The sequence below is a fragment of the Eptatretus burgeri genome, chromosome 7, assembly GCF_056783735.1.
Source record: "Eptatretus burgeri isolate ZD-2024b chromosome 7, Ebu_testis_v1, whole genome shotgun sequence".
NCBI classification, from domain to species: domain Eukaryota; kingdom Metazoa; phylum Chordata; class Myxini; order Myxiniformes; family Myxinidae; genus Eptatretus; species Eptatretus burgeri.
In genome coordinates, this window is record NC_140967.1 from 13707316 (window position 1) to 13726987 (window position 19672).

Below are 19672 nucleotides of genomic sequence, written 5' to 3' on the forward strand. Positions count from 1 at the left end.
TTGACCACTCTCCACCAGAATGCTGGTGGAAGGCTATAAATCCTCATTCATTTCAAGGCACCAAATCATTCACAAATCATTTAAAAAATCATTCCAAATCACATCTCCACCTTTTGATAACATCTTTATGTACGAATCCAACGGCATGCGCATTTCAACACGATAGCCGCCAAGCCCTTAAACCTTGCCGAGTTGAACAACCAGAGGATTACCCTCACAATCCCGGCGATAGCGAGCCTCCCAAATGGACTTCACTTTCATCTCATCCTCAAGCCAAGCTGAAATTCAGACATACTCAGTGGAGAGGGTTGGCCCATCACATCACACTATTACCTTCACCACTGATGCATATGCTCACCTGCACCCACCACTTGCTCACCTGAACAAGGCTTTCCCTAAACACGAAAACAAACCCAATTCTGATTTATGACTCATGTCCCATCGAAGACCTGCACCAAGGACTCACGAGACATGCATGTCTACCGCCATATCCCCGACCACACTACACTTGCACACCTGTTCTTGAAATGCACTTTGCCGTTTCAGATCTTATCAAACAAAGCAAATACAAATTTTCGCACACCTCTCTAATTACCTATAAACCATGGAGGTTCAGAATGTACTAATATGAACACAAAACCTCCCGACAACAATGAACACCAGGACCTCCACAATCATCACCCACCCAGTTCGCCAACCAACATGGCGAACAAAGCAAGACCATTCCACATTCTACCGTGTAATTAAAAAAAAAACACCTCCACAAAATGCTCCCCACTGTGCATCCCTCCACTCAAACACCATGCCCGCAAGTCTGTGGAGCAAGGATGCAGTCTCCATGCCCGGCTCAGCCACACATACATCATTCCACAGCCCACAGGCGCCGCACACAGAAAATGCCTCTCACCATCAAGAGTGGTTTTTAAATCATTTAAGCTCATTCGCATTGATTCATTCCTCATTCAAAACATGCCATGGTACAAACTGCCACAGCCAAACTAATCATTTATGTTGATGCCATAATATCTTTGTTATGCTCAAAGAATTGTCGTTTTCACCATCGATTACTGTGCACTTGTAATCAACTAAATAAAAATCAACCAATACCTTGAGCTTCAACCCTTTTCCTCAACAAACGTTAATTTCCTTGTTTCATTCAGTTTTACAACAAAAATATTTCTCTTCCAAAACCAGTCTGTCCACTATTTCAGACGAGCCGCCTCGAGCTTATTTTCCCCTTTATCTAATTTCCCACATAGATGTTTTAATTTTCCCATATCAAAATACCTGCTCTGCCCTCTGTCAACACCGTGCTAACTGTGTGCAACACCTTTGGATCTAGGGATCCGGTCAGCGGGAAGGGATGCTTTTGTCCCGCTGTCCATTTCACCCAGTCCTGCACTCCCTTTACTTTATCCATTCCATATTTTTCCCTCACAGCTTTCAATGGTGTTCCTTTTCGCAACTCTTGAGGTTTTACAGAGCTGCTCCCCATTTTTATGTTTTTAGCTTTTCACCCGCCTTATATCCTTAAAACGTTTCCCCTTTTAGTACGTGGGACCGGGATCCCTTTCTGATCGACGGCCTTACAGCCTTCTCTCTTACTGAGGGACTCTAACCCCCTCCCCCTCTATAATACTGGGCCCGGTTGCTCAAAGCATCGTTAAACCTATCATTAGCCTCACGATCGATTAAACCTATTGTTAAATTAACCTTAGGTTTAATGCTGTTGCTCAAAGCTATCGTTAACTTTAACGATCGTTTAAATCCCTCATCTCATAATCTCCCTCCATCAAACATCCTTTCAACAATCTTTCCTTCACCCCATCAGTCTTACCTTCATTTCCTTCATTTGATGCAAATGAGTATTGACTCTTAACTTTAATGATGGTTCATGGCCTTATTAAAACCTTAATCTATCGTTAGTAACAATGGAAAAATCAAAATAAAAAATGGCGCGGTACCTGATGGATGCAGCTTTTGGTGGCCATCATCAAAATCAACGTGTTTTTCGCCGTAACTTATTTGAACAACAGCCATTTGATATCTACACAGATGAGGAACCTCGAGCACGATATCGCTTTGGACACGGAATTATGGGATAGGATGTCCTCGGGTTCATTTGATAATCAATCGTTAAATATTCAACCATCGATCAGCGAACAATAGGTTTAATTGACCTTTGAGCAACACTGTAAAATCCTGTCATTTGCTGATTTATCATTAAGGAATTTAATGAGCGATTAAGCTGAATCGATCATTAAATTTAACGATGCTTTGAGCAACCGGGCCCAGGACTTTAATCTGTTTGTCCTTATTTCACGTGGATATTCCTTATCCTCTTACCCTTACCGGTCACACAACAACACAGCCTAAAGCCTCTTGTGCTCCCTTAGACAAACCGCATTCGATTTTCCTCGTATGTTTTACCGTTATCAGTTCACGATCCGAGCAGAACCTGAAGCTGCATCCGACGGGGCGCTGCCCACCGAGTGTACAGTGGTCACCTAACTGGGGCTCCTGTTTTAGGTGCCCACTGTGTGATCGTCACGTACCTTTTAACTGGACCCTCGTGATAGCTGTACACCAAGTGGAGCCCTCCGGTCCACACCGTCAGGGTCAGACGGATCCAATTCTCGTCACCAACTGTTAAGACTCTTTCTTCGGCCGAGTATGAAGAGAGTCAAAGAGGATTTTCGAATACAGGGTTTATTCAAAGGAGCACACGCATGCGAAGGTGATGAGAAGGCTCAACCAACACAGTCGAGAGCTGCCCAACCACACTCAAAATCCACATTCCAAAGCCCTCTTATTTATAATCTATCTCTGGTTGGTTGATAAAAGCACCGGGTGTGGACTCAAAAATGTACCAATGGGCTCTTTTTCCCTTTCCCAGGGAAAGTTGAAACGGTCAAACCACATATCTTAGTGCTCTGTAACTTCTCCTAGGCAGTCCCTCCCCCCCCCCCCCTTACGCTAGGTTTTTAATCATTGCTGGCTTATGTTGAAAGTAAAATAAAGCCCTTTTATTTCCCATAAGTGAAATGTGTGGGTTGGCCATAAACAAAAATGTAACACTCCTCCCAAGGGGATGCGTTGGGTTTGTTTGTGGAAACAGTACAAATGATAAAATAACTATAAAGGCTTCAAAATACATTTCAAAATGTACAAGAAAATTAGTTCGAATCCCAACATCTAACTGCTATGTACGTATTGACTATGGATCAAATGTGGCCATTAATAACACTCTCCACAGACTGCAACCGACGTACGGCCACATGGTCCCACCTTCGTTTGTTTTTCTTCCCCATAACGTCCCGCCTGAGCACCGTCTTCAACTGTGAAGGACCATTTGATGGCTACCTGTTGCCAAGAAGAGGGCTGAAGAACGTTTTCTTATTTTCATTTCCGTACCATGGACTGAACCAGTTTGATGCAAATAATTGTTGTGAAAATGTTAAAGCCCATCTGGTATGTGTTTAGGTATAGAATTGCATTTAGAACTGTCTTGTGTGAATGAGTTTGAGTAAAATATCCAACGCATTAGTTTTCATTATTTTCAAAGGCGGGACATGTATACGTTGTCGCACTCAGGGGATAGCTGAGGAAAATCATACTAGAGGGGACTACACCTAATATGTGCACACGAGTTGGCAGACTTTGGTCGAGTCGAGCAATCGGAGGGGGTAATGTTATGGTTTTAGGAAACTTACCCCAGGGGGAGAGCATACATGGACATGTGGGTGACCTGAGGATCAGTTATTTAATTAGCCTTTGTATAGATTGTCCTTGGTCCCTTGTAAAAGAGCTGTTTGGGAGGCATGTAATGGCTAGACTGTATTTTTCCATTGTAATGTCTCCACCCTCCCCCTCTTTTTACTTTCAATCTTTCTTCCTTCACACTATCATTCTGTTCAATCCCTTTGCTACTTTCAATCATCCCTCCATTACCCTATCGGCCCGTTTCAACAGTCCACAAATAATCTCCCCTCCATCAAACATCCTTTCTACAATCTTTCCTTCACCCCATCAGTCTTACCTTCATTTCCGTGGCCGTTTGGTCATCCCTCAGTCGTGTGGGGATCTTTCCGTGTTCCCTCCATCCACGCATTGTTCAATAACCCATCGGCTGCGCTCTCTCTCTCTCTCTCTCTCTCTCTCTCTCTCTCTCTCTCTCTCTCTCTCTCTCTCTCTCTCTCTCTCTCTCTGTCTCTTTCTCTGTCTCTGTCTCTCTCTCTCTCTCTCTCTCTCTCTCTCTCTCTCTCTCTCTCTCTCTCTCTCTCATGCATATCCGTGTCGTGTCACACATGCATGTTAGTGGCGCTTGGTGATCATCGTGGACTGTGAGGTATGGCACTTCTCGTGGGCATGGTACAGTGAAAAACTGTGAATGGGTGTTTTCCACACGAAGGAGGTGGAGTTGGTTGCTCTCATTGCGGCTTTGGGCACGTAAAGGGAAGGGCGGGAGCTTCATTGAAAGTTCCCTCAGAATAGTGTAGCAATTTCCAGAAGTGATGTCTTGCACCCACCCCCATCAGCTGCGGACCAATGGGAGGGGGAGAAGGCATGTGGAAGGAGGGGAAGAAAGATGATGTGAAGAAGAGGTAAAATTGCGAAGAGGACGAGTGACAAGCTCCCGTGAGCAGGGACGAAGAGCATCCTCAGCAGACGGCTCAGAAAGCAGAAAGGGAAGAAGCAAAAGGCAGAAAGCAGAAGAGAGAGCAGAAGGAAGATGCAAAAAGGAGAAATGAATTGGCCAAGCTCACCTGAGCAGAAAACTAAAAGACTGAGCAGGCTCTGCAATGAAAGGAACAAAAACGGGTGAGGAAAAAGAAAGGAAAGCTTCATGAGCAGTTGTTGTCGAGATTCTGTGGAAAAGGAACACTCCTTCCACCAGTGTCATCCGACATTCTCGATCCTGTCAGCCATGAAGTATGAGGAGCTTGAACAACACCACCTCATCGATGAGGGTCTGAGGAAGAACAATCTGAGGGAGAGGAGGGTGAGTCGCACACCCAGTTCACATATCTGGGACGCCAGAGAGGAATCACCAACTGGGTCGGGGCACATCAGGGATGCAGCTGCGTGTCCCCATCACTTCACATCGCCACAGCCCATCTTCACCATCCATTTTCCTCTGCATTCTCCTGGATAATTGTGTGAGGTGAGGGAGAGGATGAAAGACTGCTTTCCTTTTCTCCATTAATGACATTTATTTTATTTTCAAGCTTTCATCCGCAGCCTGATGGAGTACTGCTCTCCCCTCTGTGCTGGTGCTCCTGCCTCCCACCTTTCTCGGCTTCACACTGTGGAAACCAAGGCATTTCAGATCATTGGCATCTCCAGCGATGAGGTTGAGTCTTTGGGCCTCTCACTCTCTCACAACAGGCTGGTCGGTGGTCTTTCTGTCTTCTACCGTCTCCTCTCCAGTCTCGCCACCCCTGCTCTCTCTCTCTCTGCGATTTGTCCCCACCACATTTCTGCAGGGCGCTGAAGTTCCGCCAACAACCCCATTCTGGTAAAGCTACCAAAATCACGAATCACTGCTCACTTTCACTCTTTCATTCCTCTTTTTTCCTGCCTTTAGAATAAACTCCCTCACTCTATTCAATCCCATTATTCCCTGCAGGCCTTCAAAACAGCTGTTCACCACCACCTCTTATCATCCCCCATCCAAATCCTCGATCTTTTCTACCCCCGATAATCCACCCAAGCCCACCTCCTTCAAATTCCATGCTTTCCTTCCTGAAAGTGCCTGTAATGTCCATCTTGTATTCCCCACATTCCCCGCCCCATCCCTCTCCCTTCCACAAATCTCCTAATGTCTCTGTTCCACACTGTTTTGTCCATCCCAATCCCACCCCTCTTGTCTCATGCCCCCCTTGTTGTGCGTTGTGTGTTAGCTTTCATATGAGCCTCGACAAGGTATACAAAAAAAAAAAATAAAGTCCTTGTTTTATTCTTCACCCTGAGTGAATGATGGACAAGTCTTGGTTCAAGTTACATTGAAGAAGAATATGTGTTTTGCGTAAATCTGCTCTTATGTGCCTTTTTGCTTTCTTGCTCATAAATACTTGATGTTAAATGATTGCTTCCTTGTGTGTTTGTAATAATAATTGTTTGTTGCTATTTCCAATCTGTCTCGGTTGTCTTTTCCTTTATTGGTCCAATGCATTGCACAAGTAAGGTTAGACAGGACGTTCTTCCTCAATAATTTGCTTTGTCAGCCAGCGCACACTCACTGTCATGCTCGGCAGTAAACCAAGTGTGCACTGAGGGCGCTGACCTCGATTGGCCTTCCGTCCACAGGGAAGGTATCACGCGAAATACTGTAACCCTGCCTGTATTGGCCGTGCCAGTCAGCATTCATGATTGCTGACAACCTGCTGGTGCGCGGAGTGATCTGTGCCCAGTGGCCTCAGGACCAGGTGTTCAGGAGGGGGCCGAGTGCTTCCCCTCATTGCAAGCCTCAAACCCCAGATCCGTGACATACTTCTGAGTCGATTACATTTCAAGATTTCAGTTTCATAAGACAGTTTTGATTACGTTATTTTTCTTTTTTTCTTTTGAAATGGACAAGGAAACATGTCTTGATTTTATTTCAGATGTTTGGGGTTGAAGTTCTTGGCATTGACCTGTGCCTTGATGCCTTTGAGATCGCACAGAAGAGATTGATTGAAGAAAATGTCCCAAAGGTAAATCCAATCTTCTCTTCTATTCAAAATTACAGACTCGGCATTATTACACATATCTGAACTCAGCGATATCTTCCTATTATCAGCTTGTTTGCACAACTCGGAATGCATTTTTAATACATTATGTCCTGTGTGTGCAATAATCTTTGCTTTGTTTGATTGTACTCGTGGGTTCATTGGTCCGTTGAACCAGCTAGCAGAGTACCCACTCTCCGGGCGATCTTGTTCCAAGCATGCAACACGTTCTTCTGACGTGTACCTTTATTTAGACGGTGTTAAGTTAACTGACAGCTCTGCGTATGAAAAAAAATCCATTAATTTTTGTGCATGAAGCAAATTTATGTGTGTAAAGCATTGCGTCCCTCCTCTCCCCCCCCCACCCCCCAAGAACACCAGCAAAGATAAAAACATGATTTGGGGTCATGCTTATCCTATGTTGCAACTCTGGAAGGGTTGGAATCGGCACACAGCTGTCGAGGGAGTGATTGTGAATTTAACGTTTCATCTTTATTTACTTTTAACATTGTTCTTGACAAACACGAACATGAACGACGCAGGCATGATTGGCCAAATGGCCTTCTCATACATCAAAGTTCCTTGTATATCTTTGGGTAATGTTGTCAAGAACAGGAAGAGGTGGGGAGAGGAGGAAAGAGAGTTTGGGGTGAGGGTGAGAACTTGAGGTTGGAATGGGGATTGATTACTTGGGGTTTGGGGCAGTTGAGGACTTGAATAAGAAAGGGGGAGGGGTGACAGAGTTGTCTTGGGGAGGGAGGGCAGAGAGGCAACAGAGTTGGGATTGAGGCTTTTGAGAGTGGAGGCGCGAGTTGAAAGCATTAGGTTGGGAGGGGGTTTGAGGGTATGAAAAAGGGGGAGGAGAGCGCATGTGGTGGATTTGAGGGTATGAAGAAAGATGGAGTGGGAGGGTATGTGGTGGATGGGGGGAGCAGAGAGAGGACAGAGTTGGGAGGGGGTTGAGGACTTGGTATTGTGTGTTTGTGTGTGTTTGGGGTGGGTTATGGACCTCAGGTCACATTTTACATTACTAGAAGCACCCACTTCCTACGGGAGCCGTCAAGGGGGTCATGCTATTATATTTATGCCTATTTTACTCCAAGGGGTCCCTGGATTACACACACCAAAAAATGGTTGCGATTGGTTCAGCCGTTTTTGCGGTACCTGGGAACAGACAGACGGATGGTCGGTGAATGAAAGGAGAGAGGTAGAATTTCCATGGGTCCCAGATAGTCCCGTTGGGCCTTTTGGGTCCTCCAGGTATTTTGTGTCCTCTCGTTATTTTGGTGTTTCTGGGTCTTTTGTGTCCTCGGGTCATTTGGATCCCCTAAGTCTTTTAGCTCTTCGAGGTCTTTTGCGTCCTCTTGGTATTTTGGGTCCTCGGGGTCTTTTGTGTCTCCTGAGTCATTTGGGCTCCTCGTGGTCTTTTGGGTCTTTTGGATCCTCAGAGTATTTTGGATCCTTGGGGTCTTTGCGTCTTGTGGGTCTTTGGGTTCTTTTCGGTCTTTTGGGGTCTTTTGGGTCTTCAGGATCTTTAAGGGTCTTCGGGTATTTTGGGTCTTCTGGGTCTTCAGGGTATTTTAGGTCTTCAAAGGTCTTTGGGGTCTTTTCAGTCTTTTGTGTATTTTAGATATTCACGGTCTTAAGGGTCTTTTGGGTCTTCTCTGTCTTTTAGGTCTTTTGGGTCTTTGGGATATTTTAGGTCGTTTGGGTCCTCAGGGTTTTTTGGGTCTTTTGGGTTCTCTGGGTACTGTTCAGTATTTCAGATTACAATTGTTGGGTGACGTCAGGTCAGCTGTCCAATCAATGGATGAAGAGTGGATATACATACCTACATAATCACATACTGTACACTTGTTCCATATATATATATATATATATATATATATATATATATATATATATATATATATATATATATATATATATATATATATATATATATATATATATATTGCTCATTGGTCTTCACGGCCTTGCAGCATGCCTGCATGCTGTATTGCTGGAGCATTAGTTTGCCTTTTCACCAAGCCCAGATGTGTTTGGACCAGGGCAGGGATTACACGTTAATTCCATTATTATTACTGCCAAATTATACCACTATTATTACCTCGCTGGAGGAGAGGGTATTGCACATGGATATGTTTGATACTTGGTGAAAAAAATTTTTTGCCAAGTTTGTTTGTCTGTCTGTTTGTCTGTTTGTCACACGATTTTTGGACAGTTTTCAAGCAATCGTTCTGAATTTTTTTTGTGTGTGGAGTTTACTGACAAAGGACAGCAACGCTTAATTTCGGTGAAGATCCGAATCCGGATCCGGATCTGAGGATTTTTAAAGTGATTCTTCACCATTGAGAGATAGTGCCAAAAATGACATATAGCACAATATCTCAAAAGACAAGTCTGAAGACGACAATGGTTCACGAGCAGTATTTGACTATGCAGATTGTTTCAGAAGTGAAGGATGAGACAATGTGATAATTTTTGACCAAGTTATAAAAATGATCAACATGATGTGGTACGGGTGACAGGTTATTCGCTGCAAAATGTCGAAAACCCGGTTTCATTCAACAACGTTCAAAATTTGACCTTTGCATAACTTTTAAATGTCACAAAACAATGTTGTGGACATTAAAATATGGAAACAGGATACGTGCGAGAGCTTATTGGAGTTAGTTCATCGCAGAAGGTCGAAAACCCGGTTCGATTCCCACAACTTTGAAAATTTGACCTTTGTGGCCTTTAAAGGTCAAGGATTATGACCTTTGGTGCAAAACTTCCTTTGGAACATTCCAGGAACAATATAACGTCATATAGGCTATATGGCATTTCGCACTCCTCGGATTATCCATACTTTGATGAAATCAGTGTAAAAACAAACTTTAAGGGTGCGCCATGGGCAAGGTGTTCGAGATAGAGCAAAATGGTTTCTTAGATGGGGAATGACCTCAAGATTATGCAAAAAAAATATTGTCATCCAAGCTCTCAAAGTTTGGGCGGTCGTTTGATTTTTTATGTCAAATCTCGGAATTTTCTAAGTTTTTGAACTTGTGACCTTGACCTTGGGATGAAAATGAAAAATCGGACAACAACAAGTTTTAGATAATTCATTTTGCTACTCAAATACCGAAGAACCCATTCCATTCAGTCAATTCCCTCGGAGAAGACAGATTTTTAATCCGACTACCCCCTAAAAATGGCTATTTTTGGGGCGTGGCTCCGCCCACAATGGGAATAGCATGCCCTCATCCAGGAAAACACAACTAGACATTTATGTCGAACACATAACCAAGTTTCGTCAAGATGGGATCAACGTCCACGGAGTTATGCTCTGGACAGACATACACACAGACAGACAGACAGACACAGACATAACGGATATAGTGGTCACTCTGGCTGGCACTCGTGAACCAATTATGGATTGATTCACACGAAACTTGGTGAACAGGTTAAATGTGTGACAAGGACGAATGGATTAAATTTTGGTGAAGATCCAATTCCAGATCTAGATATGAGAATTATTTCATTTTTAACTTATTCTTCACCATTGAGTGATGGGGCTAAATACGACATTGCATGATATCTCAAAAAAGTTGTTGACGGATTCAGATGAAACTTTGTGGACAGGTTGGGTGTGTAAAAATAACTAATTGATTAGAATTTGGTGAAGATCCGGATCCGGATAGGAGAATTTTTTTAAGTGATTCTTCACCATTGAGAGATGGGGCCAAAAACTATGTACAGCATATCTATAAAAGTTGTGGACGACTTATGACAAAACTAGGTGGATGAGTTGGCTCGGTAACAAGAAGAAGCCAATTCGATTTTGGTTCAGGTCCGAATTCAAATCTGACCTATCAGTGAGATACAAAATGTGAACTGTTCAGCCTGGCGGAGGTATGCACGCCACCGAGTGCCGTTCCGTTTCGCCAAGTGTCACTCGATGAGTGATTTTTCATCTGTTTGTCACGAATTCTGGCCACAGTTTTCAAGCAATCGGACTGAAATTTATTTTTGTTGTAGTTCCTTCTGATTCCTTCAATGCAGGGCTGTAGGTATTTGATCTTCCATTTGATCTGAATTGAATTAATTTTAATTCCATTCTATATTCATTTGAATATAATAATAATAAATGTCGTGGGTCAGGGTCAGTTGTCCCATCAAAGCGACGTTGCATCATAGCAGGACGTCTTGCTTCCCGGTCATCACTGCCAACTGTTATGAAGCAGCAGTTCTAATTATGTCTTATTAATTACATAACACACCAGTGCGCAAACACCACACAAACCAAGTCCTGGCGAGGGTCTGCAATCATTGATTGCTCTTTTTCTTTTAATTGTTGGTCATATGATTAGTATTTATAAATATGTGCTTTCTCACAATGTTATCATTCTTTTTGTGATTTATTTTGTAAATAGAACGCCATGCCGCTGAAGGGCCAATGAAGAGCTGCCTGAAACAACTTAACATGGGGTGCATTTAAAACATGGGAATTCTTCTGGGTTCTTTGTAGTTAATTCGCCTAATCAACTTAGGAGATCGTGATGATCATTTCGGTCTTTCACACTCCACACCAGAATGCTCCAGCAGAACTCCACAAAAAGCATTACACACACACACACACACACACACACACACACACACACACACACACACACACACACACACACACACACACACACACACACACACACACACACACTTCATCCATTTATAGTTGATAGTATGAAATACAATACATTATTCAAAATATATTTCATTATTGGATTTAATAAGTGAAGATATTTGTCATAAATTCTGCAAAGATAATGAGTGTGTGATATCACAAAGGCAAAAAGATTGTTTAAGTACAATATTGTTATTTCTGTTTGTCTATCAATTTATTATTTCTGAAACATCATGCCTCTGTTGCACTTTAAGTACATTACACTCATCTTGAGTTTTACTTTTTGAAACCTATGATTGATTGGCGTGTTTGAGCAACTGTTAAATTATATAGTTGGGATCCCAACAGGGATTCATGTACATTGTAGGAATATTATGATGAATTGATATATCTGGATAAAACAAGGATATGCTTCAAAGCTAAAATGGTATTAAAATGTACTTTGATCAAAACCACTACTTTGTATTACACTGAACAACAAAAATTTTTTTACTGGAGATGTGTAAAGTGATTTAGACTAATTTGGGTACCCTGATTTCAAAAATCATAACCGTTTTGCTGTATCACGTCAGGATTTTCAGTAACAGAAATATTCCCATTGCCTAGAAGTCAGGATTTCAATGAAATTTACAAAAATTCATTTATTCATTTATTTCATCATGAATGCTTCAAAATTATAGAAATTACAGAAAAACTCCACTAGAATGTAATTAAAAATGCTTTAGGCATTTGGCTTTGCGTTTGTGCTGCTCTGTGTCAGTTTCACGATGCAGGAACCAGCAGAAATCGCCCATCATGTTCGGGTTGTGCCGCTCTTGGTAACGCGTCTCCATGAGTGAAATCTCTTGGTGGAATCGCTCGCCGTGCTCGTCCGAGACTGCTCCCAAGTTGTCAGGGAAGAAGTTCAGGTGCTGGTGTAGGAAATGGATTTTCAGGGACATCCTGGAGCCAAGTTTCCTGAAGGACTCCAGCAGCTGCTGCACTATTTCTTCATAGTTGTCCGCGCGCTCGTTCCCCAAGAAGTTGTCCGTCACAGCTTTGAAGCTCCTCCACGCTGCCAGCTCTTTGGGGTTTAGAGTTGTCAGAAAAGTTTCGTCCTTCATAATCTGTCGGATTTGCGGTCCAACAAAGACACCAGCCTTGATCTTGGCCTCCGACAAGGTGTTGCCAAACTTTTCCTTGAGGTATAAAAACCCACGCCCATTCAGATCCATTGCCCGTACAAAACTTTTCATCAAGCCGAGCTTTATGTGGAGTGGTGGAAGCAAAACCTTGGCTGGGTCGACAAGGGCGACATGCTTCACGTTGTGTCGACCAGGTACATGCTCTTTTCGCTCTTCCCAATCTTTCTTCGTCCAGTGATTCTTGTCGTCTCTGCTATCCCAGAGACAAAGGAAGCACATGTATTTCGTGTAGCCTGACTGCAGCCCTATCAACAGCGCCACCACTTTCAAGTCTCCGCAGATGTGCCAGTTGAAGTCATTGTACTTGATGGAATCAAGCAGCTGCCGCATAGTCTCATAGGTCTCTGTCATGCCGAACGCGTGAGCCAGTGGGACTGATGGTTTCTCGTTGCCATTGTGGAGCAAAACAGCCTTCAAGCTGTTCTTCCCCGAGTCGATGAAGAGGCGCCAGTCTGCAGGATCGTGATCACACCCAAGTTCTTTCAACAGACCGTTGATGTCACTGCAGAATGTCATCGTGTCTTCCATCTCAAAGAACTCAGCCATGTCTCTGTGACGTGCTCTGAACAAGGATATCTTGGTGTTAGGTTCAAGTAGATTCCACTGCTGCAGCCTTGATCCAAGCAGCTCTGCCTTCGCCTTTGACAGCGAGAGATCTCTTACAACATCATTTAAGTCTCCCTGGTTCAGAAGGTGTGATTCTTGAGTGTCGGGTTCAAAAGGTTCATCATCACCATCCTCTTCACCACTGCTTACAGCTATGTTCTGATCAGCTGGAGATGTTGGAACGGGGTTCTCGTCATCATGAGGCACAGGTTTACGAGCAGAGACGCAGTCAGCGTACTTCATGTGACCTTTATTCTTCTTGTTGAAGCCGGCGATGCTTGTGCAGCAGAAATAACAATCATCATGATGATTCTGCGGCTCACGCCATATCATGGGCACCGCAAATGGCATGCTCGTGCGCTTTCCCACCAACCACTGAGTCAAGGTTGTGTGACAGCTTGTTCAGCAGATGTGTGGTGCCCAGCTCTGTTCTTGGTCCCCCACCTTACACCCGAAGTAGTGAAAGTAGGCGGCCTTCATTTTCACTGCTGTAGATATACTTCGCTGTTGATCTTTTTTGGTATACCGACCACAGACATAACAGAAGTTGTCAGGATGATTGGTACAGGAACGCCTACTCATCTTTATCTGAAAGAAAGAAATATAACACAAGTTAACAACAATTGTACGAAATAGACATGTTAAAGACATATGTAAATTTCATTGAAATCCTGACTTCTAGGCAATGGGAATATTTCTGTTCCTGAAAATCCTGACGTGATACAGCAAAACGGTTATGATTTTTGAAATCAGCATACCCAAATTAGTCTTAATCACTTTACACATCTCCAGTAAAAAAAAAATTTTGAAATTTGTTGTTCAGTGTTATCAGTGAGTAGCCATATTGAGCAGAGATGACTCTGTGCACTGGCCAGATGCCCAGAGAAGTAAGAAAACCCTTCCATATTCCCTTCCTCATTCTTCCATGTTCTTACACGTGTCGTGTTGATGGAAACTTGTGAATAATTCACGTGGCCAATGCTCACCTTCCATTCCTCTGCCAACTCTCCTCTGTGATATCAGAAAAACGGGAACTGGTACAATTATTTCGAGATTGAACGTTCTGAAATTCCAAATGTATAATCAGTCATCAAACCAACAGCTTATTTTATTATATTAAGGGGTGGTGAAGAATCCTTTTTATTTTGAAACTTATGTATTCCAAAGTTTTCATTGCATAAAAATTGCAGAACAATGTGGCACATTAAATAAAATGTTGCCACACCTTTCTTGTCCTTGTTGCTGCAATATCACTACATGAAAATTGTATCACAATCTCGTGCAAATTGGCTTCACCCTTGGTGACCTGAAACCAAATTGGAATTCAGGAAATGTTGACACAGGGGATTACTGCCGTCAAATGAAGTTTACCACCAAACATTTCAGCTGGAAAGAAAGCATCAATTTTCTGGTTTGAAAATATTTTAAATGTTTTTTTAATTTGGTGTTGCTTGTGATTTGGTGACAACTCTGAAAATCAGTTTGCTTCTTTTTAAAAGTTTGAGTGAATTATTCAGTCAATTCTTCCTTGACACATGACAATTAATTTGGGCATATGATCAGATCGGTTTCTCATGATGTCCAGTCCCTTTACTTTGTGATTATTTGGAGACTTTAACCACTTTATAATCCGAAAGCATAACTCTGCCACATCTGAATGAGAAGCAGTTTGTGACGTGTGATTAAAAGGTAACCAGGTGCGGTGTCCTTTTTTATACTTAGGTCCAATTTGAGCTCTGTGATGCAACAATGCGTGACTTTCCTGAAAACACCTTTGATGTGGTGTATTCCCAGGATGCAATCCTGTATACAATGGACAAGTTTTCACTTTTCCAGAAATTCCACGTGAGTATCAAAATTGCTTGGCGACCTGGCTTTGTTTGTTGCTAAAAATATAATAATAATAAAATAATTGAATTTGTTCTTTGTATATCCTTGCTGTTACTGTTATTCTTCAAATTTAAATTAATTCAAGAAAAAATAAAATTTCACACATGAAACAACAAATGGGAACTTCTAATAAATCACTTTTTTATATACAATTGTTGACACATGGAAGAATGAGGGATGGAAGAATAGACAAGAAGTGTCAGCAGAAAATGTTTGAAATAGGACAAGAATGCATGTAGGTACAACATCACGAGCAAAGCAGTTCCCAGCGAAAAGGAGACAGATTCTCAGTTGGTGTAGAAAAGCTCAGAAGTAGAATTGCGGCAGATGACAAACTCGAGAAGATACATGTGCTTTTGAAAGAAGAGGAGGTGATAATGAAGTTTTGAGGTTTTGCCTGGTTTTGATTCCAAGCTCAATTTTAAACTGGAGGACTGCGATCAGAGATCACTCATACTTCCCGTTCTTGCCAACTCGTTATATTATCCAATTGGTTACACTTGCAATACTGCCTCGTAATGAAAACAAACGTATTATTTCCCAATGAAACATCATCCATAAGTGAAAATGAACTTTCTTTTCTTTGATCGCAGTAATAATATTATGATAAAGGTCATTTCAATAGATCTGCCACAGATTATAAATGTAGGTGATAAAAAAGTGAACATTAATGTTCAAACAGTAATTTATAAGTGCAGCTTGTAGTGGGGGGGGGGGCAAGTCGTCCTCGACAATGGGCCCGTAGGACTTTCATGATGAGAAGTTGCCACCTATTTAGATATGTTCTACATATGTCTAGGAACAGGAAAATTGATGTTGCCAATTTTGGAGCTGTGTCTAATGGTGGCCATTTTGAATTCCAAAATGGCTGCCATGATCATGCTTTTTTCTTCAATTAATACAATTATTGCTCATATTTTCAAAAATAATATCAAAATTTTATCCCATAATATGAGTGAACATGAATAGGAGAGACATTATGATTTATTGTATGCATATTTAAATTAATTATAAGGTCATTTTGAATTTTAAAATGGCCGCCATTTGAAATGAGCTGTTTATTTATTTAAATATTCTTCTAAATCCATTGAAAGAGTATTTTTTCTTATTTCTAAAAAACTTTGGGATGCTACTTCAAACAGACAATAATATATTAAATAAATTGGCCCTTTTGAATATCCATAACAAATAATTAGCTATATAGGGCAGCATCTGTGTTCCCTGCTGCCTCAACGACATCCATAAGCATAAGGCATTGGACAGAAGTTTCTGCTGTATTGTCATGCAAAGTGATCAAAGCATATATTGTTACTAAGGTAAGTTTAAGTTGCAGTTCTTGTTTTTAACTGTGCTTACATGTCCAGAAAGCTTTGAAAATATATCAGCAAAAAGTTTAAAGAAAGGCTTTTATTAGAAGCTAATGAATTAATGTGGAAAGCTCATCACCCATAGGCTTATATCATCCATTATAACCATTGGCAAAGTTGTAACAATAGACTGAAATATATAAACATAAAATGTCTGTACATATCTTCCCTCAATAGTATTCTAAACAAATTGTATTTTTATAAAACACAGCAACTATGCCAACAAGGTGTCAACAATGCTAACAAATTGGTAATTACGGAAAGCCATATGGGATACTCTGGATAACTTTTAAATTAAAATATATCTCTATTAAAACACAGTATGTTAACATGGAGAAATACTTCCAATCACTGACCCACATAACCACACATGGACACATAAACACTACCCCAGTACACATATTATGGATTTATGTTATTTAGTTTCTGGTGAACTGACCCACCTTGGAGCAAACCTTTAGATTACTGTGTGGATGCTTTGAACCAGCCGGTGCCAAGTGTACGACATGCACATGGTATTGGACAGAAGTCTATACTGTAAATAATGTTATGCAAAGTTACCACGACTTATTGTTAGTAAGGTAAGTTGCAGTACTTTTATTTAATTGTGCTTAGATTGTCAAAAAGGTTTTACAAAAAGTTAAAAAGAAAGGCTGTAAAAAGAATCTAATTAATGCAGTTTTGTTCTTTTTCTTAATTTTCGAGTGAGCTGACCCACCTTGGAGTAAACCCAACAGTTACTGTGTTGCTAATGGAAAAATGGATGCTTTTGGATCACCAAGTGCAAAGACATCAAGGCAGGAAACAATTTTTTGTCTCTGCATTATCTGTCAGCAAAAGACTGATGAAGAACTTGTTAAGAGACCAACTTCCCACCAAAATGTTATCGACTTCATCAGAGAACGTGCAGGGTATGGTGATGGTGAATATCCAGAAATAGATTGACGGCTTCGCGATTCAACAGCAGACAGCCTTAAAGCAGTTGCCACATCTTGGCATAGAAGTTGTTATCAGAACACAATCATGTCACCATGACAATTGCAAAAGAGCCAAGGAACGTTTTGAAGTGTTAACAACAATGAAAACCGATCATTTTGCTTTCAAAATTGAGGTAAAATACTTTCATTGATGTCAGGTGTGATTATTAAATGGCCACATTAGATCCATATTTAAACATTTAATCCATAGCCAGTATCTATATTAGTTAGTTGTCAGGATTCAAACCAATGTCCTTGCTGTCTTAAAATGCATTTTATGCAAGCCTACATGGCACTTCCCCTTTCCATAAACAAACTCGCAGCAGGCCCTTGGACAAACGGTTTATAAATTCCAGTGCTGGAAACTACAAAGGGCTTTTGCTTCTGTTTATGAACATGTGCCAGCGATGTCCAGCAGCCTAGTGGAGGAGGGGGAGAATTGCCGTGAGAAAGACGTTGGGTTGCCAATTTCCCCTAGGGGCCCTAGGGAGGGGGGAGAAGAGCCCACTTGCACATTTGAGAGAGCCCACTTGCACATTTGTTTCTTAGTCCACACCCAGTCTTTCTTATTTAACCACCTAGGGATGAAGTATATATATCAGAGCTTATAGTATGAACTTTTAGTGTGGTTCGGAGGCTGACCGCTGATTGGTCAAGTCGTTGCGCCATATTCCACATGCGTGAGCTAGCTTCTGAATAGACCGAGTATTCGAGAACTTCTCTGGGACTCCTCTCAATTCTTGGCCAGAATTGGAGGGTCTTCACAGTTGGCGACGAGGATGGTATTCGAGTGCTGACTCTGACGTTGCGAACCAGAGGGGCTCCACTTGGTGTACAGCACTCACAAGGGTCTCAGATAAATGTACCTGATGCGCACACGTCGGGCACCTAAAAACAGCACAGCCATAGTTACATGATCACTGTACACTCAGCGGAGGGAGCTCCATTGAACGCAGCTTCAGGGTCTGTTCGGATCACGAAATGATAACAGTAAAACATACGAGGAGAATCGAATGCAGTTTGTCTGAGGAGCACAAGGGGCTGTTAGGCTGTATTCTGTGTGACTGGTAAGGGTAGAGGATAAGGAATATCCATGTGAAATATGGAGGAAACAGGTTAGAATCCTGTACCATAAGGTAGGAGGGTTAGAGTCCTTCACTGGGAGATAAGGCTACAAGGCGGTAGGCAAGTAGGGGATTTCAGTCTCGTGATAGAAGGAGAAACGATTTAAAGCTATAAGGTGGTTGATAAGTTAAGAACATACAATGGGGAATAACTCTTCAAAGAACACAGAGTTACTAAGAAGAACAACGCTGAAAGTTATCGGCGATTAATACAGAATCGATAAGGTAAAGAGAGTACAGGACTGGGTGACATGGACAGCGGGAAGAAAGGATCCCTTCCCGCTGACCGGATCCCTAGATCCAAAGATATTGGGTACAGTGAGTACTGTGTTGACATAGGGCAAAGCAGGATGCCCAAAACGAAGTGAAAAACACAGGAGAGCATTAGCTGCGTGGCTAACGGGGTCACAAGTTGAGACAGAACGTAAGCGATTAGGTCTCAGATGAACCTTGAACCAACGAAAAACTCAAGACGAAGTGAGGCAGGAGAAATTGAAACAAGCACTACCGCAGATAGCAGAGACCAATGACGACTCAGACGTGAAAACAACCACACGACCTGGGACGACACAAGGAATTTACCCCACCTTAGAGGTGGAAGGAGCAATAGGAGGGGCTGACATTCAACAGTTCCCCATGATACAAGCGGCGGTAGAGGTGGAACTAGCCACCAGGGAACGAGAACTAATGAAGCATAGAGAGGGACTTACACCACACGTCTCACTGGCAGTGAGTGCAGGACACACTGCGGGAGAGTTGGGGGAAATGATCACCCACTTGAGATGCGCACCGGAACCAACAGACGGAGATTATGAATCTCGGAACATCTCATGCGCGACCAGGCGCGGCGGGTGGATGGAAGGTATGTTTACCTGACCAAATTTTGATATGCATACTGCAAAGACATGAGATGAACAGTGAACAGCCCCGCCGCAAGGCAGACAGGCGAGTGGGGACCGAGGAGAGATTACAGGAAGTACCAAACCAATTGTGGACAGAACATCCGAATGATGTAGGGAGAGTGTTGGCCACGATGGCTGTAACCATTCAGGTGAAAGAGGGGATAACCCTGCCTCGAGTGGCTCAGTATCCATTGTGCCGGGAGGCGATTGATCGAATCGCGCCTGTACGAGCCTGTTGCGAGACCA

The 19672-nt window shown here is 42.3% G+C and overlaps 1 protein-coding gene across 10 annotated transcripts in view; it reads left to right on the top strand.

Annotated features, from left to right (window-relative positions):
- The window catches only part of LOC147022705 (uncharacterized), a 204790-nt gene that overhangs the window by 160503 nt on the left and 24615 nt on the right, over positions 1-19672 (top strand). For 9 of the 10 annotated variants that reach the window (XM_085887487.1, XM_085887492.1, XM_085887486.1 and 6 more), the window contains 2 exons: positions 6606-6695; positions 14889-15011. In XM_085887487.1, coding sequence (XP_085743613.1) covers positions 6606-6695; positions 14889-15011 — 213 coding nt within the window. The remainder of the gene's footprint in view (positions 1-6605; positions 6696-14888; positions 15012-19672) is intronic. The other variant, XM_085887493.1, reaches the window with a different exon arrangement.